Genomic DNA, 19,969 nt, shown 5'->3' with positions numbered 1-19,969 from the left:
GCAGGCAATTACAGAAATTACACTCATTATTTGTTTGTAACACCTATGCTCACCATAATTTTAGTACCGGTGACTCTATTGCTAATTATCTCAGGTTTTAGACTCGACATACAGCTGTTCTTGATTGTCACACATTGAATATAGTTTTATGTTTTAAAATAAATGATTGCTTTTGTTCAGTGTCCCCACTTATTTTTCAATTATCCAAAGATATTTTTGCAAAGTTGTACTTTATGTTCCCAAGGCAAAACATCACCTTTGGTTTTTGAGAATAGTTTATAAAGATGACATTCTAGCCTGTCACAAAGTCCTTCAGTGTTACAGGTTCTGCAGAGGCTGATGACACCTTGCCTTTTCCCCGGGGCAGTCTGAGCTTCCGCACAGCTGCTTTTGGAAAACACCACCACCAGCGCCCCAGCAAAATGGAAATGTAAAATAGCCTTTCCCTTGGCCTCTTCATCACCAGCCTCGACCCTGGAATGAGACCTGGACTCCACTTTGGAACTGCAGACTTACAACTTCAACCCAGCCTATCGGCTTACTGTCCTTTTCCACCCCATGTCTCACTTTTTATACTATTTGTGTGTGTGTGTGTGTGTGTCCCTCTCTGTGTAAACATCTTTCTTACTCAAAAGATTATAAGTTCATTGGGGGCAGGACTAGAGCTGTGTAGTGTTTATCTTTGTGCTTTGTACAATATAAGTTCACAATATTTGTTAAACAAATAACTCATATTTAATTTTTTGTGATTAGGGCAGGAGCGAGGTAATAAAAATAATAATAATATTTTTTTGTGATTAATACTCTAGTATTAAAGGTAACAGCTCTTAAAGTTGAACTAAACCATTCTACAAGTTTAAATAAGCACGTAACACCCTTAAAAAATGTACTTCCTGCATCGAGAACTGTTATTTTTTTCCCCTTTATTGATTTTAGATAGAGAGGAAGTGAAAGGGAGACAGAGATAAAAACATCCATGAGAGAGAACATCAATTGGCTGCCTCCTGCATGCCCCGCACTGGGGATCAGGTCCACAACCTGGGCATGTGTCCTGACCTGGAATCGAACCGGCGACCTCTTGGTGCCTGGGTCGACGCTCAACCACTGAGCTACACCGGCCAGACAAGAACTAAGTTTTTCCAGCAGTTTCACTGGGCATGGGCCGAGGTGGTGAGACCCCTCGGAGTGCACAGTGTTTCTAGGCTTCTCTCTGCTCATTCACAATGTGACCTACGGGCAGCAAGCGCTTGAAAAGCATACATTCTTTTTCCTTTTCCTTTTTCCACTTTACCCATCAAACCAAACCTATGTGTATTAGATCTGTTCCATTTTTGTAATTTACAAAAAGTTTAGTTCCATGTTTCAGAACTGATACAGTGCTATGAATTCGTTAGGAGGAGCGCGCTTGAGGTTGAGCTGCAGGCCATGTCTACCGGGCAAAATCAGTGCTGCTTGACTTTCGCGTCCGGTGCCAGTGCAGCTAAGAGGCGCTATGATGAAGTCCAACCTACTAAAATATTGCACACATCGCAAGATCAGGGAGGTCCCTGATCTGATTATATTTTCCCAGGGTATAATGCAGCACAGTGCACTCTTGGTTTTCATTCTAACACAGGGGAAAAAACTGTTTTGCAGAGGAATTGCACACGCTTTCCCCCTCTGAATATCTCCGTCAGCCTGCCTCCCACCCACCCACACTCCGCTGTTAGTTCATCCAGACAGGGACAGCCAGGTCTCCCAGGCTCGCTGCCTCTCTGTCCCTCACCTCCAAACCCCCATAATCTTCCCATGTCCCAGAATTTTTTTATCTTGTTCACGCATTTGAAAATTAGATTAAGAACATGAGGTTCCACTCCTACAACTCAATAGCAAAATATTATCTGATTAGAAAATGGGCAAAGGACCCGAATAGACATTTCTCAAAGAAGACATACAAATGGCCAATAGGTATATGAAAACAGTGCTCCACATCACTGATCATCAGGGAAATTAAAAGCCAAAGTACAATGAGCTACCACCTCACACCTGTTAGGGTGATTATCATCAAAAAGACAAGAGATAACAAGTATTGGTGAGGATGTGGAGAAAAGGGAACCCTTGTACACTGTTGGTAAGAATGTAAATTGGTGCAGCTGCTATTGAAACAATATGGAGGCTCCTCAAAAAAGTTAAAAATAGAATTAGCATCTATCTGCTCCAGCAGTCCCTGCTCTGGGTATGCATCCACAGAGCTGAAATCTGGATCTTGCAGAGATGGCTGCACCCCCATGCTCACGGCAGCACTATTCACAATAGGCAAGCTATGGAAACCACCTATTCACAATAGTCTAGCAATGGACTAATGGATAAAGAAAGTGTGGCATATACATACAATGGAATATTAGCCTTAAAAAGGAAGGAAATTCTGCTATTTGCAACGATATGGATGGACCTGGAGGATGTTATGGGAAGTGAAACATGCACAGAAAGCCATGCACAGAAAGATCTGCATAAGCGCACTTATATGTGGGAACTAAAATAATCAAATTCATCAAAGCACAGAGCAGAATTTGCTAGGAGGCTGCCTGGGGCTGGGGGTGGAAGAAGTGGGAGGAGTTGGTCAAAGGTACAAAGTTTCAGTTATACAGGATGAATAAATTCAGGGATTTGCTCTACAACAGAGGGCCTGTGATTAACAATGCCATACTTTATACTTAAAATTTTGCTAAAAGGGTAGATCTTATATTAAGTGCTCTTACCACAAAAGAAAAACAAAACAAAACAACAAAAAAAGAACACGAAGTTCTATTATTTCACTGTTTGAGATCAACAGTGTATCGTTTTGTCACATAAATTATCATAGAACCAAGATAACTTCAGAAAGCTTAACAATAGCCATTTTCATTAAAAATGTAATGTATGCAGCCCACACAAGTAGTACTGCTCTATTCCAGACTCTACTGTTCTTTGTCAGTAACTCTCATTTCCATGACCTTAATATGAGAAAGGCCAAGGAAAATTCTCAAGAGTGGTAAAAATATTTGTAGTCTAATGGGGTTTCACCTCTTTAAGTAAAAACGACAAGAGGAGTAATAACTAAAATTCTACCGGAGGCTATGTGGAAAAGCTTTAATCTAACATACTTTTCTAGACAGAGACAAATGAATAGACCAAGCTTGAATATTAAGGTGAAATTGTATTGCATCTAAATGTAAGTATAGCCCTGGCCAGTTTGGCTCAGCGGTTAGAGCGTCGGCCTGCGGTCCTGAGAGACCCGGGTTCGGTTCCCCCTAAGGGCACGTACCTCGGTTGCAGTTTGTCCCCGGCCCTGGTTGGGTTGTGCGGGTGGCAGCCACTCGATGTGTTCCTTTCACATCGATGTTTCTCTCTCTCTCTCTGTTCCTCTCTCTCCCTCCCACTCTACCTGAACAAAAAATGGAAAAATGTCCTCGGGTGAGGATAAAAAAAAAAATAAATGTAAGTATAGATGTACCTTTTAAAACGGATGTTGAAACCTGAAATCCTAGACTTGGAAAGAACTTTAGAAACTAGGAAGTCTAACCTCCTATCCACTGCAGGGATCCTGCTACACTAAGACAGAAACAGTCAGTCAGACGTTGAATATTTGATGAGATAAAGAGCTCTGTTTTGAGGTATAAACTTTTCACACGGGATAGTCCAAACTACTGGACGGTTCTTTCTGGTGGTGAGTCAGAATCTGCCCTACAGCGATGTCCAGCCGCCAGCCGGGGGGCTGTTTGGAATGACAGCAAAGATGCAGGCGACAGAGCCAGACAGAACCGGGTTTGAATCCAGAGTTCACCATTTACCTGGCAAGTAGCCTTGTCTCTGAGCCTTTTGCTGGTATAGAAATGCTGTTAGTGGTTTCTCCCTTTCATGTTAGTGTGAGGGTTAGAGAAACTGCCTTCAGGGCCTGGAATACGGTGGACACTCATTAGATGGCCGCTGTCCCAGTTTTGGCCCTGTGGCATGGCTAACTTGCTCTAGGGATACTTTCCCTGCGCTAGGCTAAAATGCACAATTCTCTCAATAATTCCTCTTGGGTCATGGTTTCCAGACCCCTTTAGGCATCTTGGTGGTTCTCCCTCAGGTTATAGACGAAAGCATTCCTCCGCGTGTTTCCTGTACCAGCTCCTTCAGATATGGCCATGTAAAGGGGATCGGATCATCGCTAACTACTGTTGAGTGGACCGACTCTGAACGTGACGGGCAGACGCCGAGGATGCAAGGTTCCCGGGCGCCCTGCGCCTGCTCGGGCTGAGGGTGGGGCATACCTGCACGTCCTGCTCCAGCTTGATCTTAATCGTGTTGTACTCTTCGAAATCCCATATCCTCTGCTTGCTCAGCTGCTTCTCGTAGTCCTCGACTTTCTGGAGCCGGTTCATAAGGTACTCCAGCTGAAGGCACAGGAGGACAAGGGAAGTCAGGCCCTGCCCCTGCCCCGACGCAGTCCGCAGGTGGCCTGACAAGTGTGACAGAGGACTCCTGCAAGAGTCCATGGCTCTGGAGGGAGTCTGTCACTGTCAGAAGCCCCTGTGCCCAGGGCTTCGTACTGCTCAGCAGGGTCCTTACTCCAGGAACTCAGCGGGGAATGCTCCGTCAGGAACGTTACACACGGGGGTGTAAAGGACAGCATGGGGAGCAGTCGGCAATCTTGTCATCACTGATGTACGGTGCAGGGCGGTCCCTGACTTAATGGGGCAATCACTTCGTAAGGTTTATAAATGTCTAATCACTAGTCGTACACCTGAAGCTAATATAAAATTGTAGGTCAACTGTAATTGAAAAATAAACTGAAAACAAAAAGAAAGCACAGACTCTGAAGTCAGATGTTTGTATTTCTAAAAAGTAAAAAATGAATCTTGGTCAAGTTATTTCTTTGTTCTTTAGGTCTCTGAAATAAAGTGCTAACTCCACAGCCCTTAACATGTGTCCTAGAACACTTTCTTGGGTCACAAATGGCCACGGCTGAGGCGGATGCCCAGGAAACAAAGGAGAAAGTGACAGGGCCACGGAAACCACAGCGAGCTGCCAAGGTGGCACCGACAGGGAGAACCGCCTCTGCAAGGCCACACTGATGAGCTGCGAAGCGCAGTACCGAGTGCACGGCAATCCTCCCCAACACACGGGAAGGCCAGCTTCTCCAGTCACAGCAGAGGTCGCTCGGGCTCCCGAACCGCCCGACGCCCCGCCCGCCCCGCCCGCCCCGCCCCTACCTCTTTGGCATTGTGAGCCTGCAGCGCCCGCTCCCATTTCTTCTTGTTGCTGGTCAGGAGCTCCTGCCGCTCCACCTCAAATGCTTTCTACGACCAAGAAGGAAAAGGGCTCGGTGTCTGTTCTTATCAGGCAGGTCCCCCAGTATCGAAGGGCCCACAGCTAACTGTCAGGGGCCCTTTCACCAACCACACAGTCAAATCCAAGTGCAGACACGCCGAGTTTCATGTAAACGGCTGTGGAAGGAGCTGCGTGGAAATTGGTGTTATAAACTATACTTCGCACAAGTTTAGAGAGAAAATGTGCCAGCTGGCCAGTGGCTGAGTAGACATGTGAGGCAGGGAGCTGGAGGAAGGCCTGCGCCCTTGTTGGCAGTCACGGGGCCATCCCTGGCATGTGACTCAACCGTGTCGGGTTGGTGCGCCGCTGTGGTTGGGGTTCCCACGAAGCAAAGGCGGCACAGAGTTCACGAGGCATGGGCGTGGGATGCAGAAATGAGTCTGTAATAATCCAAAGGGAAAGGTGCCCTTCCTCTCGGCTCTCTTTCATTTTGGAAAAATCCAAGTCTCGATTTCAATTTGATACTTCATTCCAGTCGGAAGTACTGCGTCCTGAGTCCTGCTCGGCATTCCCTGTTCCCATTCCCCATCCCTGACTATCCTAAATAAATCAGACACGATGGTTATGCAGTGATCTCCCTCCTCCACTCCTCTTACCCTTACCCAGTTTTATTTTCTTTCAAAACACTTATCACCACCTGTCAATTTATGTTTAGCGATTCAACTGCGTGTTGTCTAGCTCTCTCCTACTAGAGCACAGGCTTCCCCGAGGACCTTGTTGTGCTCATCACGGTATCCCCAGGCCTGGTACAGTGCCTGGAATAGCAGACACTTGAAGAATATGTGTTGAATAAGTAAGTAAACCAATGAATCCCAGAGCAGAGGCAGGAAGCGGAGAACCAAGACACCTGGGACCCTCATCGGGCGGTTGGGACAGACCCAGCCCTCCTCCCAGGGCAGAAAGCAGGTCTCTCATGCCGCTACCTCAATGTGGTTGAGCTCCTGACGAAAGCTTTTCATTACGCTCTTCACTTGTTCCTCCATCCTCTCCAGGAGCAGACAGATGTCTTCCGACTGCTTCTTCAAATCCTTCACGTACTGGTCATCCTTTATTTTTAACTCCTAGAAAAGAGCATGTCAGAGGTTGGTGACAAACTGAGACAGAAGCACACGCCCCCTGGACCCCTCTCATCAGCGTCTGTGACCACTAGGAATTATAGTCGCACAAGGAGAAAGGCCTCAAGAGAGTCGGACAAGGCCCAGGAGAGGGCCCGGGCGGATGGCAGCACGGGCTGGTGTGCCCGCTGAGCAGCTAGTGTGCAGGTTGCAGCATGGGGACATACCCCCGCAGACAAGTCCCATTCCTTAACTACAAACATAAACTTGAAAATTTGCTAGGAAAGGACATGATTCTGTTGGGAAACCCATCACTCTAAAATCACTACACAGCCCTGGCCAGTTTGGCTCAGCGGTCAGAGCATCGGCCTGCGGTCCAGAGAGACCCGGGTTCGGTTCCCGCTAAGGGCACATACCTCGGTTGCAGTTTGTCCCCGGCCCTGGTTGGGTTGTGTGGGTGGCAGCCACTCGATGTGTCTCTTTCACGTCGATGTTTCTCTCTTTCTCTCTCTTCCTCTCTCTCCCTCCCACTCTATCTGAACAAAATAAATAAATAAATAAAATCATTACACAGCTTTTCCTTCTGGTCAAACGCTGATTGCCTGAGCTGTCAGCATGCTGGGGCCTGAAGTAAGGCCTCCACCTTCTTCCCTTCGGGAGAAGCTCACCAAAAACCCAGTGAAGCCCCCAACCAATCCCACCTGGCTGGCATGGAATGATCTGGGCTTCTTGCCTGCTGTAAATCGTTGATAAGCTTGTTCTTGTCTTCTATCAGCCCAGCACAGTGCACCTGCTGCGTGTTCAGCATTTCCCACAGGTCCTGGGGAATTCTCTTCTGTTTGCCCTCCTCCCATTTGACAGTGATTTCATCAAATTTGTCCTGGCTGGTCTTGACTTCATTCTCCAGTTTTTCAAGCCTGCAAATACAAACATGCAGGCCATGCCAGCTCCATTTCCAAAGCTGCCTTCCAACAGAGTGGGCAGATCCTCCAGGGTCTACAATACAACAGAGCGGGCAGGTCCTCCGGGGTCTACAATACAACAGAGCAGGCAGGTCCTCCAGGGTCTACAATACAACAGAGCAGGCAGGTCCTCCGGGGTCTACAATACAACAGAGCGGGCAGGTCCTCCGGGGTCTACAATACAACAGAGCGGGCAGGTCCTCCGGGGTCTACAATACAACAGAGCGGGCAGGTCCTCCGGGGTCTACAATACAACAGAGCGGGCAGGTCCTCCGGGGTCTACAATACAACAGAGCGGGCAGGTCCTCCGGGGTCTACAATACAACAGAGCGGGCAGGTCCTCCGGGGTCTACAATACAACAGAGCGGGCAGGTCCTCCGGGGTCTACAATACAGGGCCTGGTTACCAAGCGCTGCCTCCAGATACACCCACCCTAAACCAAACCAAGCTCTCAGTTTAATGCTTGACTAGAAATAACTGAGACCAAATAAACAAAGGACACAACAAAGACAGATCAACAGTAAAGCTACACATACATGTGGATTAAGTCCTGGCTTTGCTACTAACTGACACTCAACTTTAGAGAAGTTACTTGACCTCAGCAAGCCCCATTCTTCTCATCCATAAAACGGTGAGGATGAAAGTATCTCCCTTCACATGGCTGTTGCCAGGATTAAATAAGATGATGCTCAGCACAGTAGTCACTTAACAAATGCTACTCATATGATTCACTGTCATTATCAACATGACCTCAAGTGTCTGGCCATTCCCCTCCCAAATTATCAACAAACGTCCAGTGGAATGTACAAGTAAGAAACTCCACCCTTGGCAATAGAAAACGGGGATGGTCTTCCCAGGAATTCCAAAGAAACTGCCTGATGGATGGGCCTGGATTGAAGGAAGGCCACAGGGCTGAGATATGAGGCGCCTTCTTAGAACAGGGGCTGGGGCACATGCCAGAGGCTCCGCCCCTACTCTAGCAGACTACACTTCTGTGAGACTGTCTCCAAACAAGTGTGCACACCCCCTGAAGGACAGGAGTCACAACTTAATCATCTTGTGATCCCCTCTCTTCTTCCCACTTTCCAAGCTAGGACACACAGTACCTACTGTATTTCCATTGAATTTCTTCTTCAAAAAATGAGCAACAGCCATCAGGTCATCTTTCTAAAATCCACATGTACCTTGCAACTCCGCCACTTCAACCCTTCCATTTGCCCTCAGTGGCTCCAGGACGAAGCCTGCCTCCTTGGCTTGGCACTCGGGGCCCTTCACAAGCTGACCCTGCTGGGGACCAGCCAATTCAGTTCCTGGTACAGCCCATGACAGCCATTGGGAAGTCTCAAGAATAAAGTCACCACCCTTGCCAGTTTGGCTCAGTGGTTAGAGCGTTGGCCTGTGGTCCAGAGAGACCCGGGTTCGGTTCCCGCTAAGGGCACGTATCTCGGCTGCAGTTTGTCCCCGGCCCTGGTTGGGTCGTGCAGGTAGCAGCCACTCAATGTGTACCTTTCGCGTCGATATTTCTCTCTCTCTTCCTCTCTCTCCTTTCCACTCTATCTGAACAAAAACTGGAAAGAATGTCCTTGGGTGAGGATAAAAAAAAGAAAAGAAAAAAGTCACCAATTAAATACTAACAAAGGTGGTAAAGTTGCCAGTGGGGGAACTACTTATGCTGAACAACTAAAAATATTGTTGTTCAAATCATACTATGTGTGAATATGCTGAGATGGGCTAAAATGGTCAGACGGGTTGCTCTTCTAATTGGACTACAGACTGTTGGGCAACCTGAGACCTGGGAAGACAGGTGTGCACGCAGCCTTCCTGAGGAGGACTGGAGCTGAAGGTCTGCCATGGGTCCCTGTGATCCGCGGACCCGCTGTGCTTCCAGCGTGGAGTCTTTACTCTTCGTTAATACCTGCTGCATTGCACATCACACTGAGGTGTTTATGGGCCTGGTCATTCTCATGGACAGCCCATGACCTTCTTAGCCTCATCTCTCTGCATCCCCCAAGCCCCTGCCCATACATCCTTCACGTGGTGCCATTCCCAAGCACATTATGTGATCTATGCCTCTGCACAAGCTGTTCCCTCTGCCTAAAATTCCCACTCCTCAAATTCCTGTTGATCCTTTACAGCCCAACTCAAATGTCACTTTGCCTGGAGAGTTTCCTCTATAGTCTCTCCAGAGAGAATGAGAGGCCTCCTCCTATATGTTTCCAGAACTCTTTACACATAACCTTCATTTTAACACAAACCGTGGTTGGGTGTTCCCACGTCTATCTGATTAGACATCAGGCCCAGAGGTCGTGTTCCCTCCTCTCTCTAACCACACAGCTGGGCACATTATCACCAATGTAAGAGTTGAGAAACGGAAGAGGACGGGAGAAAAGCCAGGAGGGAAGGAAAAGATTTTACTAGACTAAGTTTGACAAAGCCCCTTTCCAATGATTGGAGAGTACTCAGGGACCCACAGAGGAGACATCTACACACCACCAGCCTTTGGAGCAGGGGGCTCCTCACCTCTGACGCTTGATCTCCTCTTCTTCAACTCTCCTGTGGATCTCTCTGATGTCTGTAGCCACCTGGATATTTGTCACCAACTCGGTGCCACAGAGCAGCAGTTTAACCAATTTCTGAAAAACCAAGAAGAACTTATAATGTTAGAACACTCTATAAAGAATTTATATACTTATAAAATTTATACAACTGTTTATAAGGAACTATGAACATAACTTTATAACTTTAAAAAAATGTATAAAATTACAAACACTTTGCACAACTGTTGGTAACTCTTCTGTCCACCCAAACAGGAATCAAAAGCTACCTTAAGACTTTTTCATTTTTGCTTTTTTTAAATTCTCTCCTTTTTGTTTTTACATTAAGATTTTTAAGAATAGCATCTATGTAGCAGCCCATTTCCATCGGGACACTTGTGATATGATGTCCTATCTTACAATTCAATAGCACTCTGCAATTCTCGATGTACTTGAGGTCATTCTCAGAGTAGGGATCAGCCAACTAGTATGGGCATGCGCTCTTGGTACATAAACTTTCCCCAGTAGACCTCCAAGTGACTGACACTGCCAGGATCCTTTCTAAGACTCTCAGTTGGGGAGGTGAGGCAGACAGTAACAGTTTTTCTCCCATGTTCATGTTCTCCTCTTCTTTTAGTAATCGAACACCCAAATTTTAGGTAGGCATCTGATCTCCCAAAATAGAGACATCTCCCAAACTCCTTTGCAGCTAGAATGGCCTGATCAATAATAGCATAAGCAGAACAGAGATGTGCCACTTCTGAATTGTGCCTTGAAGGGAAAAGATGTACCTTCTTCAGCCTCCATTTCCCCCTTCTCCCAGGCTGAAATAGGGTGCTAAAGTATGACATGATGAGCAGATGAGCAGCAAAAGGAAGTGAGGGCCCAATATTGAAGACCCTGCATGTCAGCCCTGGACTATTACGTGAGGCAGAAAAATAAGCTTCTGTCTTATTTACACTAATGTTATGTGGGATCTTTTGTTACAAGGGGTCCTAATACAGGAGAGTACTGTAGCTGGCTGCACTGCCCTCTCCCTTGATGGGCTCAGGAATTTTGCTCTTGGTACCCCGCTTCTAATACCTCTTTGTAAATTCCACATTCAGTATCTTCACTCCAGGCATTTTTGTGATGTCATAGTTGCACCAAAAAGTTCAGGTATCCTTATGTTATGCCTAAGGTTTTCCAAGTCTCTTTTGGAACTTACAAATTCTCATTTTGGAACCTAGAACTTGTAAACGACTTTATCCCAAGGAGTCATTGAAATGATCAGAGACTCTATTTCATCTCACTAGTCTATAGAAATTTTGAAATGCAGTTTTAATAAATACAAAACAGACATTAAACCCAGATATCTTGGGTACTGCAGACTGTTTAAAAAGCCCACAGCTTTATCACTTGTACCAAACGCTTTTACATGCATAGGGAAGTAATTTTGAGCAAGTACTGTAGTTTTGAGCAATTTTCTATTTTCTATTCAGACAATGTAAACATCAGAAATTTCTAAATCAAGTACTTAAGACTCAAAATAAAATAGAAAATGTTACAGTTTCCTGGCCAATGTGGCTCAGTGGTTGAGCACTGACCCATGCACCAAGAGGTCACCAGTTCTATTCCCAGTCAGGGTACATGCCCAGGTTGTAGGCCCAATCCCCAATGGTGGGCGTGCAGGAGGCAGCCAATCAATTTCTCTCTCATCGATGTTTCTATCTCTCTCTCCTCCTCCTTTCCTCTTTCTCTAAAATCAGTAAAGAAAAAATATTTTTAAGTAAATTTGACAAAGTTGCTGAATATCAGGTCAATATATAAAAATCAATTGGTGATTCCAAAATGGCAGCTGAGTGAATGGAAGCTACACAGACCATCTCCCAGGACCAAACTGGAATTACAACTAAAATAAAGACAAATCGTGGGGGAAAAGCAACAGAAAAGCAGCTTGCAAGGATCATATAACCAGGGACACTGAATCAATCCTGGTAGGATTGCAGAGGCATGAGAGGGGGGCTGGGAGACCACAGACAGCGGTCTTAGCTGTGAGCAACACCATCAGGGTTAAAATCCCAAGCCGGCTCCACAGCACAGAGGACCAGGACAGAGCGCTAAAATAGCCACAGCCACTCACCTTGGGCTCTGGCAGAGGGAGGGCAAACAGGACTGGAACTGTGTGGGGACACTTGGGATTTGGAGGGTGCTCAGAGCTTTTGCTGAGTTGCAGCAATGCAGGACGGTGGCCATCTTACTCCTTCCCAGGGCTCTGGGGAGAGGTGGGGACCCCTCCTTTGAAGATTCAATCCCACCCAGGGGGGCCATTGAAATGCAAATTGAGGCTCATTAACAACCAGCATCTGCCCCACCCTGGGGAAATCCTTTTATGCAGAACACCTGAGGGAGTTTTTCATTCAACTGAGAAACCAAGGCTCTTCAAGTAACCATGACTAATAGCCTCCAGGCAAAAAGCTAGAAAATAACTGAATCATTCCTAGGCTTACAACTCTACCCAGGAAAGTAAGAGTTGACAGTGGTCTTTAACATGGGTTCTCCCACGCTCATCCAAACCCAGTAGAGGGAGCCATAAACACCAACACCCACAGGGAAAATTTGGCAGGTTCCAAAACCCACTGAGATAGCCAAAATGGTGAAACCAAGAAACAAATCCCAAAATGAAAGAACAAGAAACCTCTATCAAAGATGAGATAGATGAAATGCAGTTAAGCAAGTTATCAGAGGTAGAATTCAGAGCCACGATCTTGAGGAAGTTCAACAGCATGAGTAAGGACATCAACACCATGAGTAAAGACATAGAAACATTGAAAATCAACCAATTGGAAATAAAAAAGACCACCAAGGAGAAATAAAGAATGACATAGCAGAAATAAAGAACACATTGGAAGGACTAAACAGCAGACCAGAGGAAGCTGAAGACTGGATCAGTGAATTAGAAGACAAGGTAGAAAAAATCAACCAATCAGAAAACCAAAAGGAAAAAACAATTAAAAAAACAGGAAGACAGCTTAAGAGAAGTATGGGACAACTGGAAACATAATAATATTTGCATCATAGGAGTCCTCAAATAAGAAGAAAATGAGCAAGGGTTAGAGAATATATTTAAAGAAATAGTGACAGAAAACTTCCATAATTTGGTGAAGAAAGAAGGCATTGAAGTTTAAGAAGAACAGAGAGCCCCAAGTAAGAAGAACCCAAACAGGCCCACACCAAGACACACAGTAATTAAAATGCCAAAAATTAAAGACAAAGAGAGACTCCTAAAGGTAGCAAGAGGTAAGCAACAGGTTACCTACAAAGGAACCCCCATAAGGCTCTCAGCTGACTTCTCAACAGAAACACTACAGGCCAGAAGGGAGTGGCATGAAGTAATCAAGGTCATGAAAAACAAAGATCTGAATCCAAGACTACTCTATCCAGCAAGGCTATCATTCAAAATAGGTCAAATAAAGAGCTTCCCAGACAAAAAAAAAAAAAAAGGCTAAGGGAATACATTAGCACCAAACCAGCACTACAAGAAATGTTAAAAGGACTGCTGTAATTAGTAGAAGAAATAGGAAGAAAAATATAACCACACTAAACAAAAATGGCATTAAATAAGTACATATCAATAATCACCTTAAATGTAAATAGACTGAATGCTCCGATAAAAAGAAAAAGAGTAGCTAATTGGATAAGAAAGCATTACTCATATATATGTTGTTTACAAGAGACCTACCTCACAACAAAAGACTCACATAGGTTGAAAGTGAAGGGATGGAAAAAAAATTTTCCAAGCAAACAGAAAGGAAAAAAAGCTGGGGTAGCAATACTCATATCTGATAAAAATAGATTTCAAAATGAAGACCATAACTAGAGACAAAAAAGGCCACTACATAATATTGAAAGGATCTATCCAACAGAAAGATATAACCTTGGTAAACATATATGCACCCAATATCGGAGCACCAAAATATATTAAAAATCTGGAGGACTTCAGAAGAGAAATCAACAGCAATACAATCATAGCAAGGGACTTCAACACCCTGCTGACATCACTGGATAGATCCTCTAGACCCAAAAAGTAAGCAAGGAAACAGAGGCTCTAAATGAAGCACTAGACCAAATGGATTTAATAGATATCTACAGAGAATTACACTCCAAAACTACAGGATTTACATTCTTCTCAAGTGCACATGGGACATTCTCAAAGATAGACCACATGTTAGGACACAAACTAAGGCTCTACAAGTTCAAGAAGATTGAAATCATATCAAGCATCTTTTCAGATCACAATGGCATAAAACTAGAAATCAATTGCAACAAGAACATGCAAAGACATTTGAACACATGGAGGCTAAAGAGCATGTTATTTTTTTTTTTTTCATCCTCACCCGAGGACACTTTCCCATTTTTTGTTCAGGTAGAGTGGGAGGGAGAGAGAGGAACAGAGAGAGAGAGAGAAACATCGATGTGAAAGGAACACATCGAGTGGCTGCCACCTGCACGACCAACCAGGGCCGGGGACAAACTGCAACCGAGGTACATGCCCTCAGCGGGAACCGAACCCGGGTCTCTCAGGACCGCAGGTCGACGCTCTAACCGCTGAGCCAAACCGGCCAGGGCAAGAGCATGTTATTAAACAATGAATGGGTTACCAAGGATATCAAGGAAGTGATTAAAAACGTCCTGGAAACCAATGAAAATGAACACACAACAGCACAAAATCTATGGGATGCAGTGAAAGCAGTTCTGAGAGGGAAGTTCATAGCATTACAGTCCTACCTCAAGAAACAAGAAAAACTTCTAACAGACTATCTAACCTCACAACTTAAAGAACTAGAAAGCAAATAAAAAGAAAACCCCAGAGCAAGTAGAAGGAAGGAAATAGTAAAGATTAGAACAGAAATAAATGACATAGAGACCAAAAAAACAACTCAAAGGATCAATGAAAGAAAGAGGTGGTTTTTTGAAAAGATAAACAAGATTGATGAACCTTTAGCTAGACTCACCAAGAAGTAAAGAGAGAGAACCCAAATAAACAAAATCAGAAATGAAAGAGGAGAAGTAACAACTGACACCACAGAAAAACAAAGGATTGTTAACAAATACTATGAACAATTATATGGCAACAAATTTGACAATCTATGCAAAATGGAAAAATTTCTAGAAACACATGGTCTCCCACAACTGGACCAGGAAGAGATAGAAAGCTTGAACTGACCAATAACAACTAAGGAAATTGAAGATGTAATCAAGACTCTCCCAGAAAACAAAAGCCCAGGCCCAGACGGCTTCACGGGGGAGTTTTACCGAACAGTCAAAGAAGAACTGACACCCATTCTCCTCAAACTATTTCAAAAAATTCAAGAAGAAGGAAGACTTCCAAACTCATTTTATGAGGCCAGCATAATTCTAATTCCAAAACCAGAAAAAGACACTACAAAGAAAGAAAACTACAGGCCAATATCCCTGATAAACATAGATGCCAAAATCCTTAACAAAATACTAGCAAATTGGATCCAGCAATACATAAAAAAAATTATTCACCATGACCAAGTGGGATTCATTTCAGAGATGCAAGCCTGGTATAATATTCGCAAATCAATTAATGTGATACACCACATAAACAAAATGAAAGATAAAAAACACATGATCATATCAATAGACGCTGAAAAAGCATTCGACAAAATCCAGCACCCATTTCTGATAAAAACGCTCAGCAATGTGGGACTAGAGGGCTCATATCTCAACATAATAAAGGCCATATATGAAAGACCTACAGCCAACATCATATTCAATGAGCAAAAACTAAAAGCATTTCCCTTAAGAACAAGAACAAGACAGAGACGCCTACTTTCGCCACTGTTTTTTAATATAGTACTGGAAGTCTTAGCCACAGCTAATCAGACATGAAGAAAAAATAAAAGGGATCCAGATTGGAATGGAGGAAGTGAAACTGTCATTATTCGCAGATGACATGATATTATACATAGAAAACCCTAGACTCCATCAAAAATCTACTAGACTTAATAAATGAATTTGGCAAAGCAGCAGGATACAAAATTAACGTCAAGAAATCTACAGCATTCTTATACACCAATGATGAACTCATAGAAAGAGAAATTAAAAAACAATCCCATTTCCCATCACGGCAAAAAAATTAAGATACCCAGGAATAAACTTAACCAAAGAAGTAAAGGACCTATTTGCAGAACACTACAAGACTTTGAAAAAAGAAATAGAGATTTATGTTAAAAAGTGGAAGCACATACCTTGTTCATGGATTGGAAGAATTAACATCATTAAAATATCCATATTACCCAAAGCAATCTATAGATTCAATGCAATCCCCATCAAAATACCAACGACAGCCCTGGCCAGTTGGGCACAGTGGGTAGAGTGTTGGCCTGTGGTCCCTAGAGACCCGGGTTCGGTTCCTGCTAAGGACACGTACCTCCGTTGCAGTTTGTCCCTGGCCCTGGTTGGTCGTGTGGGTGGCGGCCACTCAATGTGTCCCTTTCACGTCAATGTTTTGTTCTCTCTCTCTCTCTCTCCCTCCCACTCTATCTGAACAAAAAATGGAAAAGCGTCCTCGAGTGAGGATTAAAAAAAAAAGTTTATGAGCAGCCCTGGTCAGTTTGGTTCAGCGGTTAGAACGTCCGCCTGCAGACCAATGAGTCGTGGCTTCGATTCTGGTCAAGGGCACGTACCTCAGTCGTGGTTCATCCCTGGCCCTGGTCAGGTCCTGTGGGAGTCAACCAGTCAATGTGTCTCTCTCACATCAATGTTTCTCTCTCTCTCTCTTTCTCTCCCCCTTCCCCCCTCCCACTCTATCTGATGATAAATAGAAAAAAATGTCCTCAGGTGAGGATTAAAAATAAATAAATAAAAGTGTATGAGCAAAGAAGAGGCAGCATCAATACAAGAAACTATGAGAGCTCACTCCTAGAGAGCTCCCCAAATGGAAAAGATGCCAATTCAGTTCTGCCTAGAGACAGGAAATAGGGTCTTTATGGAGTTTCCATCTTACTGAGTTTCTTTTTTTTTTTTTTTTATCCTCACCCGAGGACATTTTTCCATTTTTTGTACAGACAGAGTGGGAGGGAGAGAGAGAGAGGGAAACATCGATGTGAAAGGGACACATCGAGTGGCTGCCACCGCACGACCAACCAGGGCCGGTGACAAACTGCAACCAAGGTACGTGCCCTTAGCGGGAACCGAACCCGGGTCTCTCCGGACCGCAGGCGGGAGCTCTAACCGCTGAGCCAAACCGGCCAGGGCTTACTGAGTTTCTTATAGTCTATATCTATATACAAATACCACGACATCACACCCAGGTCTCTTGTCTCACAGGACTGGCAGGACCCATCTGCTACTCAGTTCATACCAATCTGCTTTCTTCTTTCTGTTTATAGCTCTTGCTTTGATCCTCCTCACTCTCCTTCTTCCCATCTAAATATTCTCCAAGCGCTTCCCTGTGATGGAAAAAAATAGGGAAACTGGTTACTTCTAGTACTTAAATTCTATATTTAAAGGTTCCATGGGACTTCACACCATATACAAAAATGCTTTCCACATGGTTAAAAATATAGATATTAAAAAAACACAATCATGAAACACTACAAGTAAATACAGGAGAGAGAATAAGACCAAAATCAGGGGGAAAAAATTAAACAATTTACTCCCTACAATTTTAAAATTTCTCCTTAAAAGTCAAGGGAAAAACTGGTAAAAGATATTTGATAAAGTCTTGCTCTCTATAAAATAGAAAAATACCTCCTTCAAATCAATACAAAAGAAGACAACATAACCAATCGAAAAGTTGGCATAGATTGTGAACAGGCAATTCACAGGAGAAATACAAATATGTTTCACTTCACCTATAACCAGAGAAATGAAACTGAAAACTCTGTAAGGTATCATTACTCTCCTATCAAACTAGAAAAGATTTCAAAGGTTGATGATAATACATATTCACACTCAGGGGGCAATGGTAATTCTCCTGATCTCTGTCCAAATATAGTCTGAATAGATCAGGACCATCTGGATCTCCCACAGAACATCTCAGTGATTAATCACATCAGGGTTGGCAGTGTGGCCTGTGGGACAAATCTGACCCACCTGTTTTTTATGGCTCACAAGTGAAGAATAATTTTTACATTTTTAAATGGGTTTTAAAAAAAAAGACCAGGGTGAATAGGCAGAGCATGGATTTTTAAGGCAGTGAAATCATATAGTACAATACTATAATGGTGGATATATGCTATTATATAGTTGTCAAAATCCACAGAACACCAAGAGTGAATCACAATGTAAACTTTGGACTTTGGCTGACAATGACGTGTCAATGAGGTTCATCAATTGTAACAAATGTACCACTCTAGGGGGGGGGTGTTTCTAGTGTGAGAGGTTATGCATAGGGGTGGGGCAGGAGGTACATGGGAAAACTCTGTACTTGCCACTTGATTTCTCTATAAACCTAAAACTGCTCTAAAAGAAATGAAGTTTATTAATTTAGGGGATAAAAAAGATAAAAAAATGACAATTGTGTGAAATTCACATTTCAGTGTCCATTAACTAAATCTTGGTTGGAACACAGCCACACCACTGTGGGCCCCATGAGTCCAGTGGCCAGCAGATAAGAAGGGAAGTCATCATCTTGGTGGGGCAGCTGACCCTGACCAGGAGGACAAAGTCCAATGCTGTTACACAGTGAGGGCGTTAAGGCATTCAGGGAATCACTCAGGTGCCTCTTGGCACCCCCTAGGACAGTCCACTGCGTCTGTGAATGGATGGCGTGGCAACCCTGGCCTGAAAGGAAAAAGGACATCAGTCTCAGACACTGTAGGAATGGGGGCGTGTCTCACGCAAGCAGATAAGCCACCGAGGCCAGCAGAAGTGGTAGCTGCGGAAGGAAGGCAGGCCAGAGGGAAGGGGAAAACCTCTGAGGGCCGGTCCTGGGTGGCCTGCATTGCAGTGTATGGCCCACAGTGCCGGGTGCACCGGGCTCCCAGTGAAAATGTTGCAGGGATAATTGCTTCTGTTTTTGAGTGTAGTGTGTTGAATGTCTTAATAGCCCATACTTTGCTTGAATCTTCTGGAAGAAATGTTTTCTATTTCATCAAGAAACGAGGCCCTTAGTTGGTCAGAGCGTGTCCTCCAGATAGGCCAAGGTTGTGGGTTCCATCCGTGATCAGGACACATACAAGAATCGACCAATGAATGCATAAATAACTAGAGCAACAGACAATATTTCTCTCTCTCCCTCTCTTTCTAAAGTCAATTTAAAAACAAACCAACAAAAGTGGAACGACAAATCATGTTTGTCTATCCCTCCCTCCCTTCCTTCCTCTCTCTCTAAAATCAATCTATTATTATTATTATTATTATTATTATTATTATTATTATAAGATCCTCTCACACACAGGGTATTCAGACCCCTCACTGCCGGGGCTCCGAACCCTAACCCCCCACACTGCCTCCGGAACACCCGGGGCGCCCCGCGGCGGCCGGCCCAGCCCCCGCTCACCGCCTCCGGGCATCCAGGCGCGCCGCGATGCGGAGGCGCCGGGCCTGAATCCGCTCCTGAGGGTTATCGGAATGGATCGAGGGCCCGAGAATCGGAGTGGTTAAGTGTTCCTCCTCCTTATCCTCTAGGATCACCAGGGATCCCGACGGATTCATGGCGGGTGCCTCCCAGCTCCGCCAAGACAAAGGCAGGACCACCGCCGGTTGCTAACAACAAGTCGTTGCCAGGAAATCGTCCGGCTTGGGTGATAGCGCGTGCAGCTCAGGCCCCGCCCACCGTCATGCCGAACGCCGCGTCCCAGCTTTGGGGTGCGTTCTCGCTCCTGCAGTAGGATGTACTGTCTTGAGCACCTTCGAAGGCCCGGTCATATTAGCGCAGACCGGAAGACTGAAGATCTGGACCGAGTTGTGGTTCATCCCTCACTGACTCTCATGACTAATTCATCATCGTATGAATAGTCCTCAAACTCATCAAATATTATTGAGCACCTCAGCGCCAAGCACTGTGCTAAGGGTATGGGTATTGTCCTTTCCTCAGAGTATAGATTAATAGGTCCACTCTGAGCTTATT

General features: G+C 44.6%; 1 protein-coding gene across 1 annotated transcript in view; it reads right to left on the bottom strand.

The window, feature by feature from the left end:
• The window catches only part of DRC1 (dynein regulatory complex subunit 1), a 35,075-nt gene extending 15,521 nt beyond the window's left edge, over positions 1 to 19,554 (bottom strand). The window contains exons 1-7 of the mRNA XM_036263298.1: positions 19,400 to 19,554; positions 17,258 to 17,345; positions 9,872 to 9,984; positions 7,123 to 7,306; positions 6,258 to 6,395; positions 5,217 to 5,303; positions 4,275 to 4,397 (exon numbers count right to left, since the gene is read on the bottom strand). Coding sequence (XP_036119191.1) covers positions 4,275 to 4,397; positions 5,217 to 5,303; positions 6,258 to 6,395; positions 7,123 to 7,306; positions 9,872 to 9,984; positions 17,258 to 17,345; positions 19,400 to 19,554 — 888 coding nt within the window. The remainder of the gene's footprint in view (positions 1 to 4,274; positions 4,398 to 5,216; positions 5,304 to 6,257; positions 6,396 to 7,122; positions 7,307 to 9,871; positions 9,985 to 17,257; positions 17,346 to 19,399) is intronic.
• Positions 19,555 to 19,969: the final 415 nt, after the last annotated feature.

This window comes from Molossus molossus, unplaced genomic scaffold (genome assembly GCF_014108415.1).
Source record: "Molossus molossus isolate mMolMol1 unplaced genomic scaffold, mMolMol1.p scaffold_m16_p_15, whole genome shotgun sequence".
NCBI classification, from domain to species: Eukaryota; Metazoa; Chordata; class Mammalia; order Chiroptera; family Molossidae; genus Molossus; species Molossus molossus.
This window is presented reverse-complemented; position numbering and strand designations above follow the sequence as displayed.